General features: G+C 38.5%; 5 protein-coding genes across 6 annotated transcripts in view; 3 read left to right on the forward strand and 2 right to left on the reverse strand.

Moving 5' to 3' along the window:
• The window catches only part of LOC138016469 (serine/threonine-protein kinase Nek4-like), a 27718-nt gene extending 19576 nt beyond the window's left edge, over window positions 1-8142 (reverse strand). For both annotated transcript variants that reach the window (XM_068863604.1, XM_068863603.1), the window contains exons 1-6: window positions 7687-8142; window positions 7518-7583; window positions 5095-5301; window positions 3102-3179; window positions 248-367; window positions 1-107 (exon numbers count right to left, since the gene is read on the reverse strand). The exon at window positions 1-107 is cut by the window's left edge and continues 1 nt beyond it. In XM_068863604.1, coding sequence (XP_068719705.1) covers window positions 1-107; window positions 248-367; window positions 3102-3179; window positions 5095-5301; window positions 7518-7583; window positions 7687-7779 — 671 coding nt within the window. In that variant the 5' untranslated portion in view covers window positions 7780-8142. The remainder of the gene's footprint in view (window positions 108-247; window positions 368-3101; window positions 3180-5094; window positions 5302-7517; window positions 7584-7686) is intronic.
• A 285-nt stretch (window positions 8143-8427) lies between these two features.
• On the forward strand, window positions 8428-11922 carry LOC138016182 (uncharacterized). Its single transcript, XM_068863354.1, has 4 exons — window positions 8428-9377; window positions 9892-10106; window positions 10477-10792; window positions 11398-11922. Exons 1-4 carry the CDS (start codon window positions 8448-8450, stop codon window positions 11626-11628), a joined length of 1692 nt encoding a protein of 563 aa, XP_068719455.1. The 5' UTR covers window positions 8428-8447; the 3' UTR covers window positions 11629-11922.
• Window positions 11923-13459: 1537 nt separating this feature from the next.
• LOC138015194 (uncharacterized) lies at window positions 13460-17120 on the forward strand. Its single transcript, XM_068862149.1, has 4 exons — window positions 13460-13820; window positions 13971-14695; window positions 15419-15713; window positions 15981-17120. Exons 1-4 carry the CDS (start codon window positions 13523-13525, stop codon window positions 16655-16657), a joined length of 1995 nt encoding a protein of 664 aa, XP_068718250.1. The 5' UTR covers window positions 13460-13522; the 3' UTR covers window positions 16658-17120.
• Window positions 17121-17294: 174 nt separating this feature from the next.
• On the reverse strand, window positions 17295-19547 carry LOC138015196 (testis-specific serine/threonine-protein kinase 3-like). Its single transcript, XM_068862152.1, has 2 exons — window positions 18672-19547; window positions 17295-17572 (listed from the first exon to the last, which is right to left on the reverse strand). The coding sequence occupies exons 1-2, from the start codon at window positions 19348-19350 to the stop codon at window positions 17295-17297; spliced, it is 957 nt and encodes a 318-aa protein (XP_068718253.1). The 5' UTR covers window positions 19351-19547.
• A 3-nt stretch (window positions 19548-19550) lies between these two features.
• On the forward strand, window positions 19551-25063 carry LOC138015195 (coiled-coil domain-containing protein 169-like). The gene is made up of 7 exons (XM_068862151.1): window positions 19551-19792; window positions 20142-20224; window positions 22778-22891; window positions 23049-23092; window positions 23336-23434; window positions 24154-24207; window positions 24384-25063. Exons 1-7 carry the CDS (start codon window positions 19566-19568, stop codon window positions 24636-24638), a joined length of 876 nt encoding a protein of 291 aa, XP_068718252.1. The 5' UTR covers window positions 19551-19565; the 3' UTR covers window positions 24639-25063.
• The last annotated feature ends 1385 nt before the right edge of the window (window positions 25064-26448 follow it).

Raw genomic sequence — 26448 nt, forward strand, 5'->3', positions numbered from 1 at the left:
TTCCCTTTGAGAATCTTGTAAACCAATGATGACATATCCTTTGCATTGAAAGCATGTCTCAAAGTACACATCTCATATACACAACAACCAAGTGCCCATACATCCGACTGCAAAGTAAAAATCAAACAACTCCATACAATGTACTCAAGAGACAAGTGCAGCACATTGTTAACTACACAAACCAAACTAATTTAATTAATGAGGGTTTTTTTTAATCAAGGAAATACAGTGTCTTTTAAGTATCTACCTTATGATTGTAAGGTTTGTTGGAAAAAAGCTCGGGAGACATGTAATAGGGTGTACCAATCATGGTACTGGCCATATCTGATGCTGATTCCAACACTCTTGCAATACCAAGATCACCAACCTATAAAATCATTAAAAAACTGGAACGTTAATAATGACAAGTTGATATACTGCAAAGTGAATGTGGTGTTATACCGTACATGGCAAATACTACTTTGGTTAACCCTTACCCTAACCCTCTTAGCCTCAGCCCTGGCCCTGGCCCAGTGGCTTGGAGACTAAGCATCTTCTGGAGGATAAGGATGGCCCCAATGACTGCAAGCGGATGCCTATGTGTACATTCCTCCCAACACATCTTGAATCCCAATATCTTTCAAAAAACCCTCCAACCAACCAGATACCATGCCCAAACAACCAACCACCAAGAACATGGTGGTTGGTTGGTGTCAACATCTGCTGCATCTTATATGATTTCCTTTGCCAGAAGAGAGTAGATTGTGCCTTTCTAATCCTCTTTAGTCACCACATTCCTATCCCAAGGCACTGTACAACCTCACTACACTACCCTCCTTGCAGAATGCGATAAACATTGTCAAGCTCTTCTCACCTTCACATCTATCACTCTCAGTTTGCGATCACTACAATCCAAAATTATTATCATCAGAATTATTATTATTATTATTATTATTATTATTATTTACAAATGTTGCAGCAATGTTCCGCTGGAGGTTCTGGTACAAACAGCAACAAGCCGCCTCAGCATTCCAGAACTCTTCTTAGAATCCTTGCTGATCTTAAAAGAACGGTCTTCTGCATTGTATGGGCAAGCGGTTGGCAGTTTCACAATGTGGATACCTGCCAAATACTTTTCCAGCTTGGCTGTGAAGCTCCCCAATGCCCCTATGACAATCCGGGTGATTAAAACTTTCTTCAAGTGCCAGAGGGTTTTGATCTCAATTGCTAAGTCCCAGTATTTGTCAACTTTTCCTTCTCCTTCAAAGCGATTCTACAATCACCAGGGCACGCTACGTCAATAATTAACAATTATTCCATGAGCATGCGTTGGATATGAGATGTTAAATAGCCAAAGAGGCACGTAGCGCCGAGTTGGCTACCACCAGTCTCATATCCAACAAGCGAGAATGGAATAATTGTTTTATTATATTCCTTAAACTCCAGAAGTTTGGAAGTACGAAACACGAGCGAAAAAAACGAGAAAATCCTAGCGAAATCGAGAAAACTTGATGAAGATGAGATGTTGTGTAATACCTTGTGGTCAGACAGATGTAGGCTCATGAATTGATCCAAACTTTCCAGAAAACAAGTTTTTTTTAAGTTCAACAAGAAATTTTGTTTTTCAGCGAAAAAAATTTAGTTTAGCAACGCTTAACGCAATCATTTACCATATAAGGTCAAACTAAGGTATATGAGCTAATAACCGAGATTGAGTGAACCAATCAGAGCACGCAAGATGCATTATCCGAGGTTGAGAATTTAATAATATGGTATCTTGTTGGTCTTCTCAACAACTGCAATGTCGGGTCTGTTGTATGGCATCTTCTTGTCAGTCTGGATAGTGAAATTCCGCAGAATCTTTACATTCGTGTTTTCCATCATTGGTTCTGGGGAGTGCTCATACCACCTATCTCAACAGTCAACTCCATAGTGCTTGCAAAGGTCCCAAAGGATACCTTTGGCCACGTTGTCATGACGGCACTTGTATTCCGTCTGGGCTAGTATTGGACATTCACTTAGTATGTGATTTACAGTCTCATCATTTTTCTTGCATGATCTGCACAAAGAATCCTTCTGGGTCTTGTCTATCTTCGAATTCGCCTTGATAGTATTTATTCGGAGTGACTGGCTCTATGCAGCCATAATAAGTCCCTCAGTACTTTTCTTCGGGTGACACTTCTCCAGCCAACCCCAACTCTTGTCACTTGCTACTCCTTCCATCTCTCTAAAGAATTGTCTGTGTAACTGTTTCTCTTTTACCTCGTTCATTCGTTCTTCGTATCTTCTCTTCCTGAAATCTTTGCTAGTTTCCAGGGGGCTTTTAGAATCTCCCCGGGCTGCTGTGAGCAGCATCTCATTGCTTTGCGCAATATAATTGGAAAGCCCAGTTACAGCTTGATCTACACAGTCCTCCACCGAGATTAGCCCTCGTCCACCTTTCTTTCTAGGTATATATAGTCTTGCAACACTATCTCAGGAGTGAAGGGCACCATACATGGTTAGATGCTTCCTGGTTCTTCTATCTAGCACTCTTACCTCGTCTCTAGTCCAATTGATGAAGCTCGCTGAATACCGTAACACAGAGACAGCCCATGTATTGATACCACAGATTATATTCCCTGCGTCGTTCTTAGATTGCAGAAGCTTCCTTCCGCATTGAAAATATTCCTTGGTTAATTTTTTCTTCATCTCTTCACACTGTACAACATTATTATTATTATTATTATTATTATTATTATTATTATTATTATTATTTATTAACCCTCTCCCTCCTAAGAGTGACACAGATTTTACTGTGTTTAATGGCAGACAATTTTACTTGACAATGGGGGCCTCCTCAGGGATGAAAGGGTTAACCCCAAGGGGGGGGAGGGGGTATCAAAAAGACGGAGGTGCTCATCGTAAATTTTGAAAGAACCCCTAAGAGGTACCAAAATCCTGTCTTGTGGGCATGGCATGAATTTTTTTCCACCCCTCAAAGGTACCAAATTATTGCTTTTAATTAGACAAAATTAAAAAATAGTTAATTGTCAAATGTCTCCTGTCAAAATTTTTCGGCTCAATGCCCTAAAAGGTACCGCTAAAGCTCCTGCTGTGGACCATACAGTGTCATGACTTACTTTGATAATATTGCTCTTTGTCAGGAAAATGTTTTGCGTCTTGAGGTCCCTGTGAAGGACGTGCCTTTCATGCATATACTGAAATCACACGATCACAAAGCTATGTTACAGATGGCCTTTAGATACAATGTAGGCTTTCCATGGGGTGATTTGATTTGGAGATATTGGATTTGATTTGTTTTCAAATAGCATGCCATCAAAAGCGAAGGGATTGGGGTCACTGAAAGAGAGAAGAGCAATGGTTTCATGGAAGTGCTCTTCTCTGCAAATGTACCAGTACCTATAATTACAATTATTCTTACAACCTGTATGTTACAAAAAGTCAGAAGATTTTTCTTTTTAATAAGTTCTCAGCAAAACATTTTGTTATAAAAACGAGCGATAAAAAATAAGAACGACGTTTTGACTGCTCCACGGTCAGTTTCAAGTTCAAGTTCATGGATATAAATTCTGCATATATACCTATACACAATTTCTGAAAAAATGGAATAAAAGGTAAAAGCTAAGTATTTACCCCTATTACATACTAACAATAAAAACAACTGTGAAATGCGAAAATGAAGTGTAAATAAGAGGTGAAGAGAATGAAAACTATTAAAAGTGTTAAACAAACAGCTTTGCGCAGATGGAATCACTCTGTTTGTTTAATTTTGGCTTAAGGTCCCGAATAAAAAACATTTCAAAAATAGAGCAATCAAACTTGTTCAAGCACTTCCTAAGGATCCTAAAGTTGTTTGCGATTTCATGTGGCTCGTTTCCATGTTGTTGTCTTACATGGTTGCTGATTACCCATCGTTTGTGTTCCTCCACACGTTGATGTAGGTATCGGCTTGTAAAGTCGACATAATCTGCATCACACAGATTGACAATTGGAGGTTTAGCTTCCTTAGCTTTAAGCTCATCTTTGATCTTGTGGCTTGTAAAGACAGGATGTACTTCTGTATTTACAGTATCTTTCACTAGTTGCTCACATAGTTTGTTTGCTGATCTCTGATCTTTGAAGGGCAGGGGTATTCTAACGGGAATTTCACCTGCTTGTTGGGGTGGGTGTACATGTGTATGCTCCTCGTCACCTCCATTTTCGACGAAAAAGCTGATGGTGTTTTGTATGAGGGGCTCTGGGTAATGCAAGCATGTGAAGATTTCCTTTAGGCGCTCGCACTCTTGATGAAAAAATTGCCAGTTTGAAGAAAGTTCAAAAGTGCAGTTCAACATTGTTTTTAACAGGGAGTGTTTTTACTTCATATCAACGTGGCTACAGTTAAGTGCAGAAGCAGCCCACTATCTGTTGGTTTCTGTATTTACCTTTCTGTCCAACTGGGTGCTATTTCTGATCATTACCATTCCTAGGAAAGGAAGTTTCCCATTTCCCTCAAGTTTCATAGTAAAACTAATGGAAGAGTGGGTTTCATTCAGTGTTGAGAGAAATGTGGCGGCAGCTTGGACATCCAGCATTACGGCGTTTCTAAAACGAGGGTAAGGGTAAGACCAAGGGTGAGGGTAAGGGTAAGGATACGAATACAAAACGTATCCTAAACATGCATAAAAGCTAACCTTAGGCCTAATTAGGCCTAAACAAAAGTTTAAGGTTAGCTTTTAAGCATTTTTAGGATACTTTCTGTATTCATATCCTTACCCTTACCCTTACCCTCACCCTTGGTCCTACCCTTAGGTTAGGGTTAGGGTTAGCCCTAACCTACCTTTTATTCCTTTTTTTTTTCTTTCAGAAATTGTATATAAAATTATGGGGTGAGTTTTTATCCATGAACTTGAACTTAAAAATGACCATGAAGCAGTTGAAATGCTGTTCTTCTTATTTTTTATCGCTAATCGTTTTTATCACTAAATACATGGTTCCAAAAGTCAAGGTGGGACAGGAGTTTAATGCCATGACTTTTTGTCACTTCACATCCTTCTGTCCTCCGTTTCTTTCAAATGTATCAAACTCCCTGCAATCTGAGAAATTTGCTTTCAGGCAACCAGCTATACATACCTGTAGTGCCATGGTAATTTGAACAAACCACTCAACAACCTGTGTCTCTTTCAGTGCTTTGCCATCTTTATCTTGAGCCTTTAACTTTGTGTACAGGTCTCCACCCTCACAAAAGTTCATTACAATGTAAAGAAATCCTGGTTCATCCTGGAAGGATTCTCTATATGATACAATGTTTGGGTGCCGCAGCTGAGATAATAATTTTGCCTGTTAACAGATTTAATATAATGTAAATTTAAGTATGTTGGAATATAAATTAGTTCAGGACTTTTAGCCTACACTTCTTAGAGATTTTAAAAAAGTCACTGTGTGCTCATTACCAGCATGAGGTAAAAAAATCATACCATTCAAGGCACAGTAAAGTAAAATTTATTGTTATTGGCACCCAAAGGGAGAAGACTGAGTCCATAACCTAGGGGTAATTGCCCCCACCTTGACCAAGGGATTAAGACTTGACAAATAAATAAATAAAAGTACATTTGACAGCCTAATGTTGCCATGTCCATCTCAGGTTGATTATATTGGATCTACCACTTTATCATGTTTTGATGACTCATCTGATAGACAAGGTAAAAGTTTTGCCTATCGTAAATACCTGGTTCCCAATGCCAGAAGTCTACATAACAAAATCATGGATCTTCACAGTTTATTGCTAATGAAATCATTTGATATTGTTGTGATTACTGAAACCAGGCTCGATATCACCATATCTGATCATGAATTACGCTTAAAGGGCTACAATGTTTCTCGCAAAGTCACAGGCAGGGCAAGAGAGGCAGAGGAGTCTTGCTGCCAGTAAATCCCACCTCACTTGTCTATGGAGAAGAGACCTTGAGACAGATGTAGAGATACTGGCCTGTGTGATTTATACAAAGACTTTGTTTGCTTTCTGCTCTCCATATTTTATCGTCCTCATGGGCCTCATAAGCTCTTTCTTGCCAGGTTCCAGGAATTCCAGCATGGCTACTTGTCCACTAAATTGTCTGATATTGTTCTGGTTGGTGATTTTAATTTTCCACAAATAGATTGGACTTACGGTCACTCATGTGTGTCTGACTTCAGAACAAATCAACTCTGACACCTATAGCCTGCGTAGCTAGCAGTATTGTAAGTGCCCGCAAAATAAAGTTTTGGTGGCGGAGCCGACAAGCGAGCGGCGAAGCCGCGAGGAGAATGGGGAGAGGGACTCTGACACCTATTGAAGGATTTTCATTTGTTGCAACTGAATACTAACATTACTCGATTCTCTCCTAATTCCAATGTTGCAGGGAATATTCTGGATCTTGTTCTAACAAACAATGAAAACTTAATATCTGATTATCAGTTCTCCTTGATGTTTTCAATTCTGATCACCTTCCATTATCCTTTATTATCAATGCAAAATTGCATCTCCCAAGGAATTTTTGCAATAAAGTGTATTGCTATAGGAACACTCATTTGGATGGCTTGCATCTGTGTTTTCGAATTGCTGAGAGGATGGAGGTTTAAGTGACGATATAGACACCAGTCTGAGGAAATTTCAAAACATATTTTTTCAAAGTGTCAAGGAATTTATCCTGGTTAAGTCGTTAAAGCGTTGTCACAGTCCGCCATGGATTGACAGAGACGTAATGAAACTGGTAACAAAAAAGAAAAAAAAAAAACTGTGGAAAAAAATGAAAGTTTCCCGTTGTCAGGAACTATCATGTAGGTTTACCACATAGAGGAAACGGATAAAGAAGTTAATTCAGGCAAATTACCATTGTTATCTGAGATCTTTACCTGAAAAATTGAAGACCAACGCTAAACAATTTTGGTTATTTTATACGCTCAAGTCCAAGTCACAAAGGATTCTTCAAGCAGTTTCTTACGAAAATATTATTGCTACTGATCCCACAAAGAAGGCTGAATTGTTTAATCAATTTTTTTGAATGGTGAATTCTGAATCTACGTTGCAGCAGTCGCCTTGTGGTTCGCCATCAATTGTTGATGGTGTCAATCCACGGCTTCTGTTGAACTTTGAATCACCTGAGGAGGCAGTTGGGAAGATCTTATGTAATCTCAATATTCACAAGGCCACAGGGGTGGATGGTATTCCCAGTAGAGACTGAACTTTGTATGAATGAATCACCTCTTGCGATGGTTTCTGAATTTAAGGACTTTGGTCTGCTCCTGGACCATCACCTATGCTGGAATTCCCACGTGAATAGTATTGTCTCCAAAGCTAACAGGATGCTGGGACTAATGTCTTGTACCTGTAGGGGTTTTGCTGATGTCAAAACTCACTTTATTGCTCTTTTGTTTGATCTCCCATAGGGTATGGCTCTGTTGTGTGGTCTCTGTACACCCAACAGAACATTGACATGATAGAGCATATCCAGAAAAGAGCTACCAGGCTCATTCTTAAGTTGAATAAATAAATAAAACATTTAAATTGGCATTACCTCTTGCTCGGCAGCTTTCCTCTCCTTGGCAGAAGCTTTGGAAAGATCAACCTTCTTCATGACAAACTATAATTTAGGAGTAGAGAATACATCGAGTTTAATCTTTCTTTACCAACAATAAAGCACAGATTAAGTAATTATATTGAGCTGTTAAGCTAAGTCAACTAACCTGTTTCTTATCCTTTTTGTGTTTCACCAGTTTAACTTCTCCATAACTTCCTTTTCCAATTACCTTGTCGATCTTGTAATGGTCCAACGGCATTTTTTCTTTTTATAACGGCAAATCCACAACGGAGTACTGTTAACTATATCACAACATCAATCAACTTCAGAAGCCAGGGCAAGTATGCCGTAGCGTGAGGGTACGTACCATACGAGCACCTTAAGTCATTGTAAAATGCGGTATAAGTGAACCTTTCATCATCATCATCTTTGACCGAAGCTTAGGATACACTACATCACCCTATCATTTCAATGAGAAATGGGACAGTAGTCGCAACCAGGAATCCTGTATTTTACGATGATTTACAACAACAACAATTTCTCACATAGCGCGTCGTCTGTAACTAGGAGAGCATGAGGCATTGCGAGTTGTGCTCGATCAGTAGACTCCTCACGATAGTCTACACAACCATGGAGACTTACACAGACGTGATTTATGTCAACCTCGCCCCCAGGGTCTCTCTTCTTTCCTTCCCCGAGCCACAAAGCTGAGCATCACGTGCATAATTTTTTACTAGTTTAAATGAAAATAGGGGAGTGTCAATGAAAAAATTGTATCTGAAAATCTGTGTATTAAATGATAGAAACACTGCTTATTGTGCTGAAAACTTTCATTATCAAGAAAATTGTTGTTGCCAGGACAACAGTCTTGTGTAATCATATGATCTAGTTCCCAGTTTAGCGCCAAAACTTAAACTTTGAAACAACATGGCGATCAGATTTAAGTTAAGAGTCACATGTATTCTTCTTTATATTTGTCTTCTTCTCGATTTAGTTAAGCTTTCAAGAGAGAGAGAAAATGGTTTTGAGTTACTTGACAAACAAAACGTAGAAGCAGGAAAAGAAATACTGAAAAAGTTCAGAACGAATGCAGTGAAAAGTAGTTGCTGGAAAAAAGCTGTTCAAGGAATCGAGACGCGATGCAAAAGTCTTGATGATGTAGAGCAGAGTTATCTCGCTATTGAGTTCACGAATTGTCATTTATCAAAGTCAGGAAGAAAAATTTACTCCTGCGAGAGAGAGAGTCAATCAATTGAGGAATGTACGGAAAAAATGGATGACACAACTTACCTTGCTTACACAACATTTTTCACTCATACGACAAATATTTGTTTTTTCGTGAAAAGTGAGTTATGGCAGCACAGAACCGAGGATACGATATCAAAATTGTCAAGGACATCAGATGATGTTGCATCCCATCTAGAGGACTCTGCCAAAAAACAACTCCTGGTGCTAGAGAAACAAAACAAGTCTCTGGAAAATCAACAAGAGATTATTTCACGCGAGTTGCAATTGTCGGAAACACTCAGAAACTCCACTTTAAACGCCAAAAGGGCTTTTGAAGATATGAAGCAAAATGCTGATGAACAAAAAGCTTTGTTTAGTGAAACTTTTGAATCCGTTTTTAAAAGTGTGGAGAAAGTTAGAAAACTGCAATCAATGATTCTGGGAGAGTTCATAAGTTTGCAGTCTGTAGCATTTTATGTTGCTTCACTATGTACTTGCTATTTCCTTACTAGCACTCCCCGTACAGCAGGAGCAAGGCTACCACTCTTTATTGGTTTGATTTTGCTTATTTTCCTTGAGAGGCTAGTGACATCATGGGAAATGACAGACAGCCAGTCCACTGAGGCATCGGTATGGTTGATTAAGTCCTCTGAGTCCCGTGAATTCGAGCCATTGGTTTTCTAACTTCACACGGGGAACCTTCCAGTTTTTTTGCATTTGTTCCAGGCCTTGGCATTTTGAGGTTGAGTTTGGGTTAGGGTTCATTTTGTGTACAACACTGTCACCGTGTCACCTTTACAAGAGATCTCTTGGATCTTTAACTTGTGGATGTATATTTCTGCCTCTCTTGGGATAGAGTGAAGTTTTCTTCTTATTATTTTATTATGGTTGTTTCAAAAATGACCTGCACAAATATTACTATTGGTGAAAAAATACACTGTAGGTGCCTCTTGGGTGTGAGTGGTTGGGATAAGTGTAGCTGTTATACATGTTAGGGCTCTTGTCAATGACAGTGACATTAAGTGACATTTCTACATCCAGAATAAAATAATGTCATTGTCAGAGTTTAGAAGACTTTCACTCTGGTTATGAAAATGTTAACAACTTTTAGTGTATTAATTAAGTAATATTTTTTTTGGTGCAGGAAATTGTTCATGGAAGGTTATGGTTTTGCAGAAAGCTGTTCATTACTTTCGGGTCTGTAGTACTCATGGTAACTGCTTATCTGTATCAGGACTACAATAAGATCAACTGTGATATTCTTCGTGAATTGCAACAACAAATTAGGGACATAAAAAGATGGCAGGACAAGATTAATGGCTGGAAGGCCATAACAAATGGAGAACCTTTGCAGGAATGGTAAGCCAAAACTTACAGTATGCTTAGCACATCAATATTCCTTAGGGCAAAAAGTTTCTTACACTGATGTTCTCTCTACTTGAGTTATCATTATTTTCTTGTTATGCAGGAAATAAAACAATATAAAGTAAGTAGATCAGGAAACATCCAAGCTTGCCCATGAAAAATTCTGGTTAGGTGATTTTGGACAGTGAACCACGAAAAAGATTCTAAACTCCTGTCAAATTTGAGGTTGTGAAAAGATTTCAATCAGACAGTGAAAGTGACTATCAACTGAGTCCTTTCATCATCTGTATAATGTGTCAGCTTCTGAAAGTGCGAAACTTCCATCTTACTCTAAATTGTACTTAAATTGATTTTGTTTTCATAGCTTATCAAAGAAGAGCATCACCCATCCTAGCTATTCAAATCACGATATACCAGCTGACTTTACAGATGCTTGCAGTTCATTGCATATTTTGGATGATTATGGTGATGATGACAACGAATCAGATTACAGCTTTGTTCCTGGCGATTCTGAGTTAGAGAGCTTCTCAGATGATAGCAGTGACGAAGAAAACTACGAAAATAATGAAAATCAGGAATCTGTTCCTAAAGTAACCACACCAGTTGTGAGAAGACAATCAAAAGAGACAACAAAGAAAGGAAGTTCTTTCTCATCCAGGACAACAAGAAGAAGAGAAGCAGTAAGTACGGTAACTGAGAATTTAAGTCAGTTTCAATTTCCTTTGGTGTTTTGTAAACTTAAAGATCAATGTGAAAATGTAATTTTCCCACATTGCTACAGTTATGACCGTTTTTTTTTTTCAGTTTTCCATTGAAACTGAAGGAAACTGGCCGATATATCTTTTTTTAGGGAAAAAAGGAAATAACAACAAACATTAAGTCTCAGGACTATTACTCCAATTGAAAAGGCCCCAATCGTTGTACTCAGAAAAAAAATCTCTCTTGAGGTTCACTTTGGAAACGTAACGTTAATCGTGCCCTTTTATGTGGAAGATCATTAAAAAAGGAAAGTAACTTTACTTAAGTGTCTAGTCGTTCTAGCGCTGGAGGACTAATTGGGGACACTGTAAACTGAAATTAAGAGTTAACTTAAAATCAGTCAAATGTTCGTTTTTGAGGAGAGGGGAAACCTGAGTACCCGGAGAAAACCTCTCGGTAAAGAGAAGAGAACCAAGCTAGAACCAACAAAACTCAACCCACATGTTACACCGAGTCTGGGAATTGAACCCGGGCCACTGCGCCATCCCTGTACCCCAATCATTTCTACCTCGTTTTTTTTTTCTAGCCTGACGATTCAAGTTTCTCTCACAAGTACAACTTGCGATCTCAGCGAAACAGCCCTGCGGATATCAATAGTAACAGTTTTCATGGCAACTTGCCGTCACCATCCAAGCTAAAGGAGTTCATGGATAATATACAACGGAGATCTGCCAAACGCTATACTGCGGTAATACGCAAACCACGCAAAAATACCTCGGATAACACGCCACTGTTTTCTTCAGACGAAGAAAGTTAAATTTCATGTCTGAGTGCGCGTTCAATTCTCGCTTTGAGAATATCTTTCCTGCTTTACTTTTAACTTTCTTAAATTTGGAAAGAAATTGCCATAGAATAGGAATTAAATTTCATCATTTTCTCTTTCACTCTCATTTTTTCAAGACAACGACAATTTTTAGTTTTTTTTCCTTTTATAGTTTAATATGCTTTGAGAATGACTCTAATGCATGTGATACCATTTTATTATGATGTAATAACTGAAAAGAAATGTATTTGTTGTTGTAAAATAAAGTACAGCAAAGCCAGATTCCAACGACGAGTTGTTTGTGATCTCATTTTGTAACCAACAAAATAAGAATCAAAATAAACTAATGTTCACTTTTTGAAGGCCTGCCAATTGGCTTATACCAAATTTCTGTTTTCACCCAGCACAAAAATTCGGTTAATGCACCGATCTTTTGCAACATAGACTCGGCTGCTCAAATGACAGTTAAATGTAAATCAAGCTAGTTCACAGGAGAGCCCACTTTTGATAATCCGAAAGAAGCATGATTGTAAAAAAAAAATGTAAGTGCTTTCTTTATAGTGGAAGTACACTTAGCTATCAAGCTAGTTTACAGGCACTCCACTGTTAACAAGGTGAAAGTAACAATTCAAACTTAACAGAAACATTATCAAGAACCCCAACTGGCCGGGAGGCATCCAGTTGGCTATTTACAAAGCGTGGTAGAGTTGAATCAGGGACAACCGGAAACAAATCCAAACCAGAGGTTAGAACGGGATTTCAACCCGGAGAAGCCGCATGCTAACCCAACGCCCTAACCACTCGACCACACTGGGTCACACAAGGCAACCAGTTGGCTATTTACAAAGCGTGGAATCCGGGACAACCGGAAACAAATCCAAACCAGAGGTTAGAACGGGATTTCAACCCGGAGAAGCCGCATGCTAACCCAACGCCCTAACCACTCGACCACACTGGGTCACACAAGGCAACCAGTTGGCTATTTACAAAGCGTGGAATCCGGGACAACCGGAAACAAATCCAAACCAGAGGTTAGAACGGGGTTTGAACCCGGCCGGGGTCAAGGGCATGGAAACCCAGCGCCCTAACCACTAGATCACGCTGCCTGCACGACAATGAAAATACAAGAATTGTCTTGATTGCATGTTTCAACACTCAGCAAAGTCCCCGTTGACGTATGGCTTTTGCTTTTGTTTCTGCGTTATACACTGTAAGCCTTTTTTAACAGGCACATCGTTGACAAGCCGGCCAGAAAGGCATGACCACAAAACCCCGCGGGAACCGCTCTTTACCGGAATAGTGTGTTCATAAGCACTGCTGAGTTGTAAGACAGAGGCGCTTCATAGTCTTTATCCGTCTCCCATTTGCGCATGAAATTTAATGGCAGCACAGTGTTGGTCCGCCGCAGCCCACACTTTGTCAGAGTCCAATGCTTTAAAACAGAGTCAACCAGTCGGTGCCACTGGCGGGAATCTGCGTTGTTCTTGCGTACTTTATAACACGGTAATTACGGTCAGTTCGCTCATGGCTTAATTTTTTTCATATACACGAGCAAGAAGAATTTGAAATAATCGACTAAGTTTACGTGGTCAATCGTGTATGTCCAAGAAGATGTTCAAAACGAAGTGACAAAGGCATCCGTCTAGAAAACGGAATTCATGTTCAAAATTTGACAAAATGATTGCCATAATAAATGCAAAGAATAGTGTTTAGTCCAATTGTTTACTGACTCAATTGTTTTGCCTTTATTACAGCAACGCGTCACAACTAACAGATTACCAAGGGCAAATAAAAGTATGCTAATTTTGAATGTTAACATGGAAGGCGAGACCATCTTGGAAAAGTTATCGACTCATGCGGCCTGTCTAAAGTACTAAAATGCTTTATCATGTCAGCTTTAACTGAAGCATATTCTGCGTTTCAAACTCTAGTCAAAGATATCGGGAAGCAATTAACACTTAGCGATGTTCGTTACATGAAATATCTTCTCAAAGGACATGTTAACAAGGAGACATTACAAAATATTGATTCCGGACAGGAACTTATCGATGTTCTTAGAAAAAGTGGTTTGGTATCCGAGCGCAAACTCGCGTTTATGAGAAAGCTATTGATCGAAGCTAAATGTTTGAAACAAGTCAACTTAGTGGATGAGTTCAAGGAAAAGTTTACTGCTGTTGCTGTAGCCGGTGAGTAGGAAACCTGACTTAATGCCCTGATAAAGTGTTAACGTGTGTTTTATGGGTTGATGATCAAGATTGGTAAGTGAATTCCTCTTTTTAGCTAGAACAATTTTGTGTGTGTTATAACTAAAAGCATTATCTATTTCCTTCCCTCAGGCGAGTGGCTACAGGCCGAAAGAAACTCCAGATTAAACAACAAGCGAGAAACTTTACTGCGCATGATCGAAAAGCTGGAAAATGAAAGTAGAGCTTGTGAAGAAGCGGATACAGAATTCACCAATCAAATTAAAGAATTTGAAATGCAAATCAAGGCAAACAACGAAAACCTAGTCAGTGTTGAGGATATTCTTCAAAATTTGAAAAAGAAAGTATTGGAACAGGAGGGAGAATCGCAATCTTTGGATAGTAAACTGGAAACTACACGATTTTTAATTAAGAAAAGACAAGTGGACATTGACAAGATTAAGCAGAAACTGGAAGAAAACCACAGCAACGCCAAGATTACGAAAGAATTGAAAGAAAAACAGGACGAATATGAAATATCAAAAAAGAATGAAGATGAGCTCAACACGAAACGGCAGACTGTGTTGAACTTGATCAGAACTTTGCATGTGGAAATTAGGCACAAGACGCAGGATCTTATTTCACTGGAGGACAATATTCACGACTTATTGATGCAAACACGCATGTTAAAACAGAGAGCTAGGAAAAATCATCATAGCTCTGCTGAGTTGCAAGAGCAACTGGAAAACCTTTCACGTGAACTGGAAGACACAAGGTGTTTAAAACCATTAACTCCGTATTCAATGATAAGAACTCCGTTGTCATTGCATGGTAGCTTGGACAATGAGCCACAACTGTCGAGGAAATTAGAATACAAGGTACGTTTAGTAACATCCTGTTATTTGGTTTATGAACGCGATACCTGGCTGAGCCTTTGCAACTCTGTTTATGGCTACCATTAAGTTGCAAGCATTAAGTATGAAAAAAAAAGCCGAATTTAGGAAATTGCACTGTTTTACATTTTTAATAAGGTTATCTATTTATGCATTCTTATTAATTCACGCAGTCTAATTTGTATGGGTAATCACATGATTTCAAGTGCAATTTGCAATAAACAAGCACGAGAAAAATCATGCGATTGCTTATTAATTCACTTTTATTGCACTAATTTCCCTTTTCTGCGCTCTTTGCGATTAATTGACGCGCTGTCAGCGTATCAACAACCAGAAATTTTTGCACCTTTAAAACTCTGAAACTCTAACCAATAAACTCAAACTCGCAGCCTGAATCTATGATTTCTTCGTGTCATAATCCTCCTTGAAATAAAATGTTAAAGTGTTTAATCAGTTAGTCAAAAGTTAGTAACCTACTCTTAATCTCGAACGAGACTTTGGGACATTTTATGGCTTTGCTTCGTACAGTGCTGTATAGAAACGTGATGCATAGTGAAGCAAGATTGTTTTTCCGTTCTCAATCCAGTTGATGTATTTCACAAGGACCTGTCAACTCCTTAGCTAATGCACCTTGATTATAACATTTGGACAATTTAGGTTACGTTAAGGCAGCACAACATTCCAATTTTCTCTACATATTTCACACAGATTCTCGACTATGATGAAATTACTGGATGTGACGCAATTGCTATTGGTCGAAAAGGGAAGCGAGTGAATCCACCTCGTTTCCAGTTTCCCATGAGTGTGGCTGCTGATAGGCTGGGAAATGTTTACGTGGCAGATTATGGGAATGCGCGCATTCAAATCCTGGACGTCAAAGGCCAAGTAGCACGGGAGCCATTACCCTTGGGCGGCAAATGTCGGCCATGCGCACTGGCTGTCAGTTTCAGAGGAGACCTGCTAATGACCGATTCGCAGATTTTAAGATTGTTTAGTAAAACTGGTAAGTCAATTGAGCGACAGATACGAAATGTGATGAACTACACGACCAACAACTTGAACCTTTCTCCAACGTGATCATTAAGGAAAATACAATGTTTTTCTCCTAGTCTTTATTTCCCGTATTGGTTAACCCTAAGTTATTTGCTTAGTGCATGGAGATCTTGTTTTACTCCGGTCCTTAGACTTTGAAAACGCGTAAAATTCCAGATTGTGAGTAAAGGACCCAATTTCTTTTACGGTGAGTATTTATACGTCCTTTGTTTCATAGGTGAACCGATTCGTCCGATATTACCAGTCTACCGCAAGAACGACAAACGACCCGAAATTAGTGCTGTGGCATTTGACATGAAGGAGAATGTCTACGCCTCCGACAAAGCAAATCACAGGATACAAAAGTTCACCTTTGAAGGAAACTTTCTCTGCTTTATCGGAAGCCCACACGATTTGCATTGTCCCATGGGACTAACAGTGAAGAACAATGGGGACGTCATTGTCAGTGAATATGAAAATCACCGAATCAAAATCTTTAGTCAAGAAAACTCTGGAGAAATAACAATTATTGGCAGGGTTGGGGTGGGAGCGGGGAAGTTTTCTTGCCCAAGAGGGGTTGCACTTGATCAAGATGAAAATATTTTAGTAGCTGACAGTCATAACCACAGAATACAAGCTTTTTCATCAACTGGTGAATCACTTGGTGCATTTGGAATGATTGGATCCGATCCCGGGTGCTTGGACACTCCACATGATGTTTTTATGCTTTCAAATGGGAATATTATTGTAGCTGATGCAAAGAATCACAGAGTACAAGTTTTCATGAGGCTTATCCCAGTGTATGCTGAACCCGATACCTTCAACGAAGATTATGAGACTGCTGCAACTGACTCTGAAGATCCAAACGCTGAACGGGGGACGATTCCGCAACAAAAAACCGACGACAATTCTTGACGCCGAGCATGCCCGCCAGAGTGATAACGAAGTTATTGCATAGACGCAAACCAGACGAGCCCTGAATTTTTGGGCAGATTTTCGCGAAAAATGCTGACGCCGCAAAGACAAGAAGACCACAGGAGAGGAGAGCCGTAAAAATTTAATAGTATCCAAAGACGGTTCTGTAAATTATGATGTCAATAGCAACGTGAAAACAAACGGTTTGACATTTTGTTCTAGTATTTTAATGTCGGTTAGTTCACGGTTTTTCGGAGTCGCGAATTGTTATATTTTTCGTGACATGATTTCTTGTCACAATATTTGTTGTCCGATCTAAGTTGCCTCTTCACACATAAACTGAACTTTTAAAGTGTTTTATGAAGGAAAGACTATCCCTCGTGGCAACAGGGTTTGTTCACACTAGCAACAAAAGGAGACTGACAGGTGACATTTCCAGAATAAACCTGTATTATTAATTGAATTTCAAAGATCATCGTTGAAATGGACTGTAAAATTCGCTGACTGTAATACGCGGCTTATCTCAATTTCTACAATCCAGCATTCCTTCATTTAATTCCAGGCAAGCGTACGCTGACAGAGGCCAGTGTGATGAGTTTCTTGCGGGCTCGTTTATCGCAATCACAGCAATTTCATTTCAGTCATGTGTTTCTTTGTCCTGACTGGTTAGCCAGGGTTCTATCTGCAGTTGGTCTACAGTTACCCTTTCTGCTAAGTTCCATTGCAGCATTTTGTGGATGATAGCTTTAACGGAATCTGGCAGCTTTACTTTGGACGGGAAATTGACTCTACGGTGGACTTGTTGTAAAAGGCTCCGCAAATTCGAGTCATCAAATGGCAAGCGGCCACAGACCATGGTATAAAGAATTACACCCATACTCCAAACATCTGCTAGCGTAGCGTCGTAAGCTATACCTGTAAAAGAATTCGGATACATTCATTCGTCAGTACCCTTTCTGACCAATTACAGAACAGTGCAAATAAAATAAAGCAATATGAGAAGACAGGTGGTGCTGTTAGAGAAGTCCAGTAAATTACTAATTGAACAACGATTACAGCTCATGTTCTTGAATCACAGAATTTCTAGATCATAGTCACATTGCTGCAGTTTTGTGACACTTAAACGAAAAGTCCCTAAAAGAGCCTCCAAATTCTCCGAAAAGTGGATACTAGAGAGCTTTAGATTCTAGAGAAGGACTACGATCGGGGGTGGAAGCTGAATAATTCGACCTCGATTATTCATTACTCTTTGTGTGTTTGGTTCGGATTATTCATTATTCTTTTTGGATTTTTGTAGGTTATTCATTATTCCACTGGCATATTAACTGCGTTATTCATTATTCCGGCGTTTTACAGACCCAATTATTCATTATTCATTTTTTATTTATACTCGTTATTCAAGATGGCGTCGTGTCAAAACAAGTCACCAACACGGTAGTAGTAAGCAAGAAGAATAACTGAGCAACCTATGCTGTTAACAGAGTAAAATTAGTAGTCCGGGTTATAAGATTTCTGAGTATTTTCGCTAAAAACGGGCAGTCAAATGTCGTAGTTGCACGAAAAATGCTGCCCGAATTACTGGGCCTTAATGACAACAACACAAGAACTGTGAACGTCCGACTCGCGTGACGTCTTTGTTGTGGGCAAAAGTCTACGCCGCTTTTTTTCCTATAGTCCTCCCGTAAAACTGTTGAAAGAAGTTATGAAACTTTTAAGGATACGCTGAAAAAAAACAAAACGCCTAAAACTATGATATTCTTAACTTAAGTTTCTATACAAAGAAAAATTTGCCTAACCTCGTCCCTAGGGCGCTTTTCCCTGGCTTTGGTGGCTTTACCCGTCCCACCCAAAGCCAAGGAAAGCGCTCTGGGGACGAGGTTGAAATTTGCCAGTTTCTATTTCTATGAAAGTGCTGATCCCGGTAAGGTGGAATCGTTGGCATCTCATTAAATTCACGATAAGACTTCAATCTGTTCAGTCAAGCTTTTATCTGGAGATTATAAAAAAAACACACCTTTTAGTATTTCAGGTGGTGCGTACGCATATGAACCACAATACGTATGGCAGAGTTTTCGCTTTCCCGTGGCTGAAGTTAAATTATCACGCGCAAATCCAAAGTCAGAGATCATTAAGTTATTGTCTTTGTCCAACAAGAGATTTTCACACTTCAAGTCTCTGTGCACAACATCTTGCCCATGTACATAACTGATCCCAACGACCAGTTGCCTGAACAAGTTTTTTGCAGTCTCTTCAGGGATTGCACCATTCTTTCTTATGTACTCCAAAAGATCTCCGCTTTCCGCCAAATTTGTGATGATGTACATCCTTGTGTTGGTCTCTATTACCTCTATCAGAGTCACGACATGAGGATGGCGAAGTCGTTTAAGAACTTTTATCTCGCGAGGTAGAAACTTTAAAAGGAAATCTTCAGGTGCCTTCTTTTTACAAATTATTTTCACCGCTACTAGTTTCTTGTGTCTTCTAGAGTATGCTTTCCTCACGACAGCGTATGACCCTTTTCCAAGAATGTCTCCCAGTTGATAGCCGTATCTTTCAAGCAATGCAGTCACGCCCGCTAGCGGATTTTCTGTTCGACTCGCGCCAGAATCTTGCTTTTCCGATTTTTCAGTTTTCACTTGAGCGTCCTTGGTATCTTGGCTGTCCTGTGGCTTTTGATCTGGATTGGCTGACATTTACGAACTGTTTGCATTGAAAAATTTTTTGGTGGATTCCAGGGATATATTCAGCCTTTCCGACTTGATGAAACTCTCTCTCATAATTAATACTTTCCTGATTGCAATCATGAGCATTGTTGACGTCATTACAGTAATTGATTATGTATTTGTTAATGAAACAGAATGGCTTTTATTGTTTTTATTATTCGTTACCATAGTAACTGACATGCGCTATGCATGCCAGAAGAGCCACAGACATTACTTCTGTGGTGATTTTTAAGGAAAGTCGTCAAACTGGAATCAAGAAGAGCAAGAAACGAGCACAGACGTCCAAAAAAAGCTGCAAAATGAGCAGTCCACGGAGCCAAAAATCTCAGCAACAATCGAAGGCACCAAGAAGTGAGCTTGATTATGAAATCGAACGGCTAAAGGCAGAGATTCAACAAGAACGGCAAATGAAGTAAGGAATTAGACTTTGAAGTTTAAAAGTTTGCCAGAAGTTTTTTCACTTCGATTTTCTCTGTCGAGTCGATGAAGATTTATGTAGAAGTACTTCTATCAGCATACTTGCATCTGTTCATGTAAACCTAGTGTGAAATTTATTTTGTGAACACGACTCCAAGAGATTGTAGCTTTTATCTTATACGGGACTTATATAAGGCGCATTCCCAATCGATAACGTCCAAGAAAAAGAACAGGCAAAACGACAAAATTCATGTTTATTAGAAGCAAATAACGTGTTTTAATATTAAGGTAATAATACCTAAACAATTTTGAAAGCAAGCACTGTCAAATTGTTTCATTTTTAGGGAAATGTTGGAACAGTCATCTGTTGAACTTGAGAATACTATCAGTGACCTAGAGCAAAAAAGCAACGATGTTGGACATGAAGGTAATTCACTAAATTGGCTCAAGAAGAGAATAATTTTTCAGGAAAGGCATTGGACAATGGCTGAAACGTTGTGCTCTCTGTAGATTTCTACTGTGAGATTTTTCCCGCGAACTGTTTGGTGAAACGTACAATGTACTTTTTATACAAATTGTGTCCAATAAGGTTGACCTAAAATGTCACAGTACAGAAGTAGTCACACACCACACACCAACATAACAGGGTCATGAAGGAAGGGGGGGGGGGGGGGGAAAGCAATCCTATTTCCCAGTCCAAATTTGAACAAAATCCCAGTCATTGGCAAGTTTTTGTAGAAATCCAAGTCTCTGCTACTAAAATCCCAACCGGAATTATGATAGGGAAAAGATAATTTTAGAGCATCGATATGTTTTATGTAATGTTTAAAAAACGAGCAACAGTGTTTTATCGGGGTTTAAAAACACGAGGAGTAGTCGAGTGTTTTTAGATGAGTTTAACCATTCCACAAAGAGCGTGTCCCTCTGGACTCAAAACAATGGTTGAAATTGTGAATATTAGCATACAAGAAAAAGAAGCTATGCCTTATTAGTATTCTTTATATAAAGAATACTAACGAGGAGTGTTTTATCAGGATATAAAGCTCATACACGTGACGTTTTATCAATGTTTTGATAGGCTGTTAGGCTCATGAATTATTAATGAGTTTTTGAAGAAGCAGGTTAATGATAAGTCTCAAGGGGAAACATGAGATTACTGGAGAACGGAGGCAATAAAGGCAATGTAAGGTATAATTTGTAGCTGCATGGGATTGCTTACTCAAGTGTCTGCCAAAAAATCCCTGCTATCACCTAGCTCATAAAAGCATTCTGAATGATGATGTGTCCTGTTTCTCTATGTCACCTTCAGAGTCACTGTCATGATCATCATCATTACTGAAGTAATGTAAGTATCCTTCTCGAAGGCTTCGCCCTCTTCACTAAACCCACAACACTCGCTTGGCCAGAGGTCTTGCAAATCGGTAGGATATGTTCAAGGACGTTTCAGTGCCTGTGCCTGCCACATTTACCATGGCGCCTTGCCCAATACCTCATGTGAGCTTCTTCTTTTCGAGTGATTGCGTTAGTTGCAGTGGAATGTTGTTGGTAGGGAGCTTGAAGGTTCAAAAACAAGTCTGTTAGGATCAGGAAGGTCCTCACTCTCACACTGGCAGTGGTCAGGAATGCAAGAAGATCACATGAAACATTTTATACCGGTATTAGGAATTTTGAGCGTAACTAATGCCTGATAACCTCTGATACTGCAAATCCCATTCGCACCATGGACTCTTAACATCCCATTCTCAGTAAGAAAATACCAGTTCCCAGTGATCAAATCCCATTTTCCCACCAAAAAATCAAGTCAATCCCAGCTCCCATTTTACCCCTTCATGACCCTCACATAACTTAAACTGCTATTAATTGGTACAGGTAATTGCTATCACAGCATTTGCCTTGTTTGGTCAATGCTGGGAGGCATAATGCCAACCCTCCAGTATTTATCCATGAGTTTGCTTGATTGGAATCAATTCCCAGTCTCCTCTGCAATCTATGGGAGACCTTGCTCTGTAATAGGCTAGATTATTTTTCCAGAATTAGAACAAATTGTTTTTTTTCTGTGGTATCGCTGTTCCTATCCAGCATGTAAATACTGTATACTTAATTTCATATTGGAAGCGAAGTGCTACCCCATGTAGAGAAAGATTGACTGGGCATGAGACATATATGTTATTTGCCAGCTTGGTAGCCAAAAACTGTGACCAAACATGTTGTCTAATAAAAAGTATCTTCTGTATGTAAACAGGATTCGGTGTCAAAAAATGAAAATTTAAGGTGAAGGACAAAACTCTCTGAGTGTTACCAATCAGATTGCAGGATTCAATACGGTGCCCTCTCAGAAAAAAAGAAATGAAGATATCATGTGGTGTTGGAGATGGTTGGAAAAATATAGTAAATTTTAATGTCATAGAAATAAGCAAGTTTGAAACTTGGAATTCTTCAGTATTTTTTACTTGAGCCTTGGCATTGGTATCTAACAGACGCAAACACGCCAGAGTAATATTAACTTGAATGAATCATTTTTACTGGTACATTTGATTTTTTTTTCACTCATTGTAGATTTCTACTACAATAAATTCTGATAAAATCATTGTCAACAAAAATTCTTCTGATAAAATGCTATCAAAACATGATGAAACGTTTGCTACCCTGATGAGTACTTCCTGAAATACTTAAATTTACACCTGACATGACAAGCTACTGAGTAACTTACCCTTTTTAGTAAAAAGCTTCCCTTCAAACACTTCCCTTGCATCAATGTTAATGATTTCGAAAATATAATCCCTTCGAACACTTCCTTTCGCATCAACAAATGTACTCAAACAAGAGATTATGAGTAATCGTAGATTTAAGTCTGTCAAACATAAATTCACCAAACAGATAAAAGTCGATAAACTGAAGTCGAGATATCAGGGCAGAAATAGGACGCTGCCCTGTGCAGGCAGCAATGATGATATAACAATAATATTATTATTTTACCTAGATAATGAATGGAAAACACGGTTTCAGACCCAGGAGGAGATGAACAAACAACTTGAAAAACAAGTTGTAATATTACGTGACAAACTGGGCCAGTTAAAAATCCCCTCCCGTGATGGTAAGATTGTACAGTTGTCCTTGTCTTTTTAATATCAGATGGACTTGCTTGCTCTCAACTGTCTTATTTCTTCTTTACTTAATCATGGAACAGAGTTTTGCCTCAAAGTTGCAATTATTTCTTACTGTTTAACATCTTATTTGATTCTCTGTTCCAGGAAAACCAAGTAACCACCTGAAGACATATAATGGCTTGTCAGATGTAAGTGAGATGGTTGATATTTTTTCTTTTAATTAAAGGTGCTGACAAGTGTTAGGGTTAGGGTTAGGAACCCTAAACCCAAACGAAAAATGTATGATATGCCTATTTTCATGAAATAAAGTGTTCGTTCATAATCATTAGTAATTAAAGTGTTTAAATTTTGTATTTGAATATTAACTTCGTTAGCTATGTTGTACTGTTTGTAATGTATTTTTATTTTCATTTTTTTTTTACCACAACCAGGCAGAAATTAGAAAGCTTATGAGACAACTGGAGAAAGACAAGGTTGAACTGCAGGGACAATTGAGAGACCTGGAATGGCGATTGGACAATGAATCTAAGGTTTGTTTTTATTTTCTACAATGTGCTGTTCAGGTTTCCCAAATTTTTTTACCTCTGGAGCATGATTTGTTGAATGATAATCTTTTATTAATAAACATTCTTGAAGCTCCCATTTCCATCAGTGATTGAAATTCCATCGCTGCAATGTAATTAGCAGGTGATTGATGCAAGAGCTTTCAGGTCACAATTAAAATAATGAAGGACTTAATGCAAAACCCTTGTAAAGGAATTTCAAGTACCAGTAGTTACAGCACCTGACCCCTGCAATGGGAATGGAGGCATAGAAAGAAGGAATTTTTGTAACAATCTCTATCTCCACCATTGCATTTTTATCATTGTATTCATGTCTCATAGGATTTGTTTAAATTGCCTTTACATTCATACCTAATTTTATTCAGTTGGACTTGAATATGACGTTAATCTAACATCACAAATGTTGTCCTTTTTTAACCAAGATGTTTTTGCATACCAGTATTTCGCTTTTATGGCATTGTTTTATATCATAAAAAGTTCAAGGGTTACAAGATCAAATAGAAATAGATAAAAACTGTTGTGGGCCATTTTGATCCTTTGTGCCCACAACTGCAGTGATAGCTCAGTATTTGCCCACAAATTTTATTTGATGAATGAATCAAATTACAACACAAAAACTATTTATTGTAGTCCTGCAATAAACGTATATCTACCAAATGTAAGAACAAATTTGTTTTGTCCTCTAGGCATACTACAAAATAAATGAAGAGAGGAAGAAGTACTTAACTGAGTTGGATGAGGCCAGTATAAAAAATGCAAAGTTGGTTCATTGACTTGTAATTCATTGGTTTTAATTCTTTTTCTGTTTTATCTTTCTCTTTCTTTCTGTCTTATCTGCTTTATCCTTCCCCCCCAGAGAAGAATTCCTGTGTGGTTCTCTTGTGGCTAACCATGCCAACTGTATTCTAATTTTTAGACTGCTACATTCATTGATGAAACAAAAACTAAGACAAGACAGGCTTTAAGTGAAGCTATGAGAGAAAATGAGGCCCAGTTGCAGGCAGCAAAATTTAGGAATCCACAGCATTATGGTCTACCAGATAATCAGAGGATTATTGATCCAAGAAAGGGACCTGTTAAGAAAGCAGCCGCAGTGCACAAACTACCAAAACTAGACAATTCAGGATCAGGAAACAGAGAGTTAACAGCAAACAACTCTGGTCATAGTTAGCACACACAGAGGCTTGGTACCTCACCCCATCCTAATTTACAAAGAAAATAAATATGCGGCTGTGCCTGGAACTTGTTTATATCATTAAATTAAACGTGACTGTCTCATAGAATTTTTACAGATGTTTCAGACATTCACCATTCAAATTTATCTGTAAATAGCTTTTTGAAATTATATAATTTGAAATGTTTTTTTCTTTCTTGAAGTTTTTCTTTTTCATTCAAGATGATAGCTTAGAAAGAAATAAAAGAGTTGTTCATAGTTCTAAATGCTTTTATTACTACAAAGTACAATTACTTTATTATGTACATAGACTTCAGGTACTTTTTTTTTTAGGTGTAATTCTCCCTGCATTTGTATTTAAAACTGTGAATGTTCAATTTGCAACTATAGATTGAAGTATTAAATCACATTTAACCCATTGACTCCCGGAGGTTCCCCATTGACGAGAAAAATCGTCTGGCGTTAGACAGAGTAAAATACTAAGGGTGCGTTCGATTGACCCTATTCCGGAATAAGAATACGTGGAGCAATGATTTAAAACTGTATGTTTGGCGTTTTGAAGCAACAAGAATAATAAAGATATGTTTAAAATAGCATTTTAGCAGGTGTTTGACAATTTTAACGTGAATCTCCGTAAAAGCGAAGGATTTCTAACTTCTATTCCATGTATTCCTATTCCGGAATACGGTCAATCGAACGCGCCCTAAGTCTGGCCGGTTTAGGCCGGTTTGGGCGTTTTAACTTAATAATGGGGACATGTTTTTCAATTTTACTTGCATGGGACAAGTTCAAGACTATTATGTGCCCCTGTTCTCAACACAAGTGAAAGTCTACCCCAACACAAGCTGTTTCACAAGAGTCAGTCTGTTTTTTTCAAATATCAAAGCCACTAAACATTTTCTGAAAGATTTGAACAATAAGCAGAACAAATCCCACAGGTGGGGAATGCTTGTCAACTTGGTCTTCTTGTTGGTCTGCTTCAATAACAATTAAGGGCTTGAAACTGCGACCAATACAGTCGCATTTGAGACTGAATGTTTTCCCTTTGCGACTAAAATATCTGGAGAAGTCGCAAATTTGCGACTTGCATTGTTTTCATCTTCGCTCTTTCGAAACAAAAGGGTTAGCAGTTGCCACTTTGCTTCTCTTTTTACTAAGATAAATGAAGATATGACAAAATTATTTTGTTTCTCGCCTTGAGTTTTCTTTCAATCTGAAGATAGCGTAATTGTAGCGTAATGTCGCTGCGATGTTACGTGCACAACTCTATTCCTTCGATGTCATTCGCCATTTTCAGCGGATTCTTAACACAAGTATTGTGGGCTCATATTTTGTTTTGCTATACAGCTGACAAGACGATTTTGCGACTGCGACGACTGCGACTAAATTCGTATCTTGTCGCAAAATTGCGACTGGATTTTTTTTCAAGCCCTGAACTGTTACACGTGTTGTCATTAGAAATGCAAACTTAATCAATAGGATAATAATAGGGAAGATATTTGTTTACAAACATTGTTTTGTTATTCAAATGTGCCAACCACAGGAACAAAAGACCCTTTGTTTCGACAACCAATGAGGCTCTGGTCGGCACATTTTTTTATTTTTTTTTATTATTTTTTTTATTTTATTAGCTTTGCCCTGAAGAAATAAAGAAAAAAATAAATTGAAGATATACAAATACTGAAAATACAAAGATAACAACACACCAATAGTAACTTAAATTGGGCAAAGACACCGCAACAGCTAGAGCCAATTACTGCAGACCCAGATTAATGGCAATAGTGAACAATATCTTCCCAATAGTAAA

The sequence above is a fragment of the Montipora capricornis genome, chromosome 9, assembly GCF_036669925.1.
Source record: "Montipora capricornis isolate CH-2021 chromosome 9, ASM3666992v2, whole genome shotgun sequence".
Lineage (NCBI taxonomy): Eukaryota > Metazoa > Cnidaria > Anthozoa > Scleractinia > Acroporidae > Montipora > Montipora capricornis.

Excerpts from the sequence above, each read along its gene's own strand:
- LOC138016182 (XM_068863354.1), top strand. The coding sequence starts at position 8,448 with ATGGCGATCAGATTTAAGTTAAGAGTCACATGTATTCTTCTTTATATT. Across the intron at positions 9,378-9,891 it reads GCCAGTCCACTGAGGCATCG|GAAATTGTTCATGGAAGGTT; the intron begins GTATGGTTGATT and ends TTTTTGGTGCAG. Across the intron at positions 10,793-11,397 it reads CAACAAGAAGAAGAGAAGCA|CCTGACGATTCAAGTTTCTC; the intron begins GTAAGTACGGTA and ends TTTTTTTTCTAG.
- LOC138015194 (XM_068862149.1), top strand. The coding sequence starts at position 13,523 with ATGTCAGCTTTAACTGAAGCATATTCTGCGTTTCAAACTCTAGTCAAA. Across the intron at positions 13,821-13,970 it reads TACTGCTGTTGCTGTAGCCG|GCGAGTGGCTACAGGCCGAA; the intron begins GTGAGTAGGAAA and ends TCCTTCCCTCAG. Across the intron at positions 14,696-15,418 it reads CGAGGAAATTAGAATACAAG|ATTCTCGACTATGATGAAAT; the intron begins GTACGTTTAGTA and ends TATTTCACACAG.
- LOC138015196 (XM_068862152.1), bottom strand. The coding sequence starts at position 19,350 with ATGTCAGCCAATCCAGATCAAAAGCCACAGGACAGCCAAGATACCAAG. Across the intron at positions 17,573-18,671 it reads ACCACCTGAAATACTAAAAG|GTATAGCTTACGACGCTACG; the intron begins GTGTGTTTTTTT and ends ATTCTTTTACAG.
- LOC138015195 (XM_068862151.1), top strand. The coding sequence starts at position 19,566 with ATGCATGCCAGAAGAGCCACAGACATTACTTCTGTGGTGATTTTTAAG. Across the intron at positions 23,093-23,335 it reads CATATAATGGCTTGTCAGAT|GCAGAAATTAGAAAGCTTAT; the intron begins GTAAGTGAGATG and ends TACCACAACCAG. Across the intron at positions 23,435-24,153 it reads GATTGGACAATGAATCTAAG|GCATACTACAAAATAAATGA; the intron begins GTTTGTTTTTAT and ends TTTGTCCTCTAG.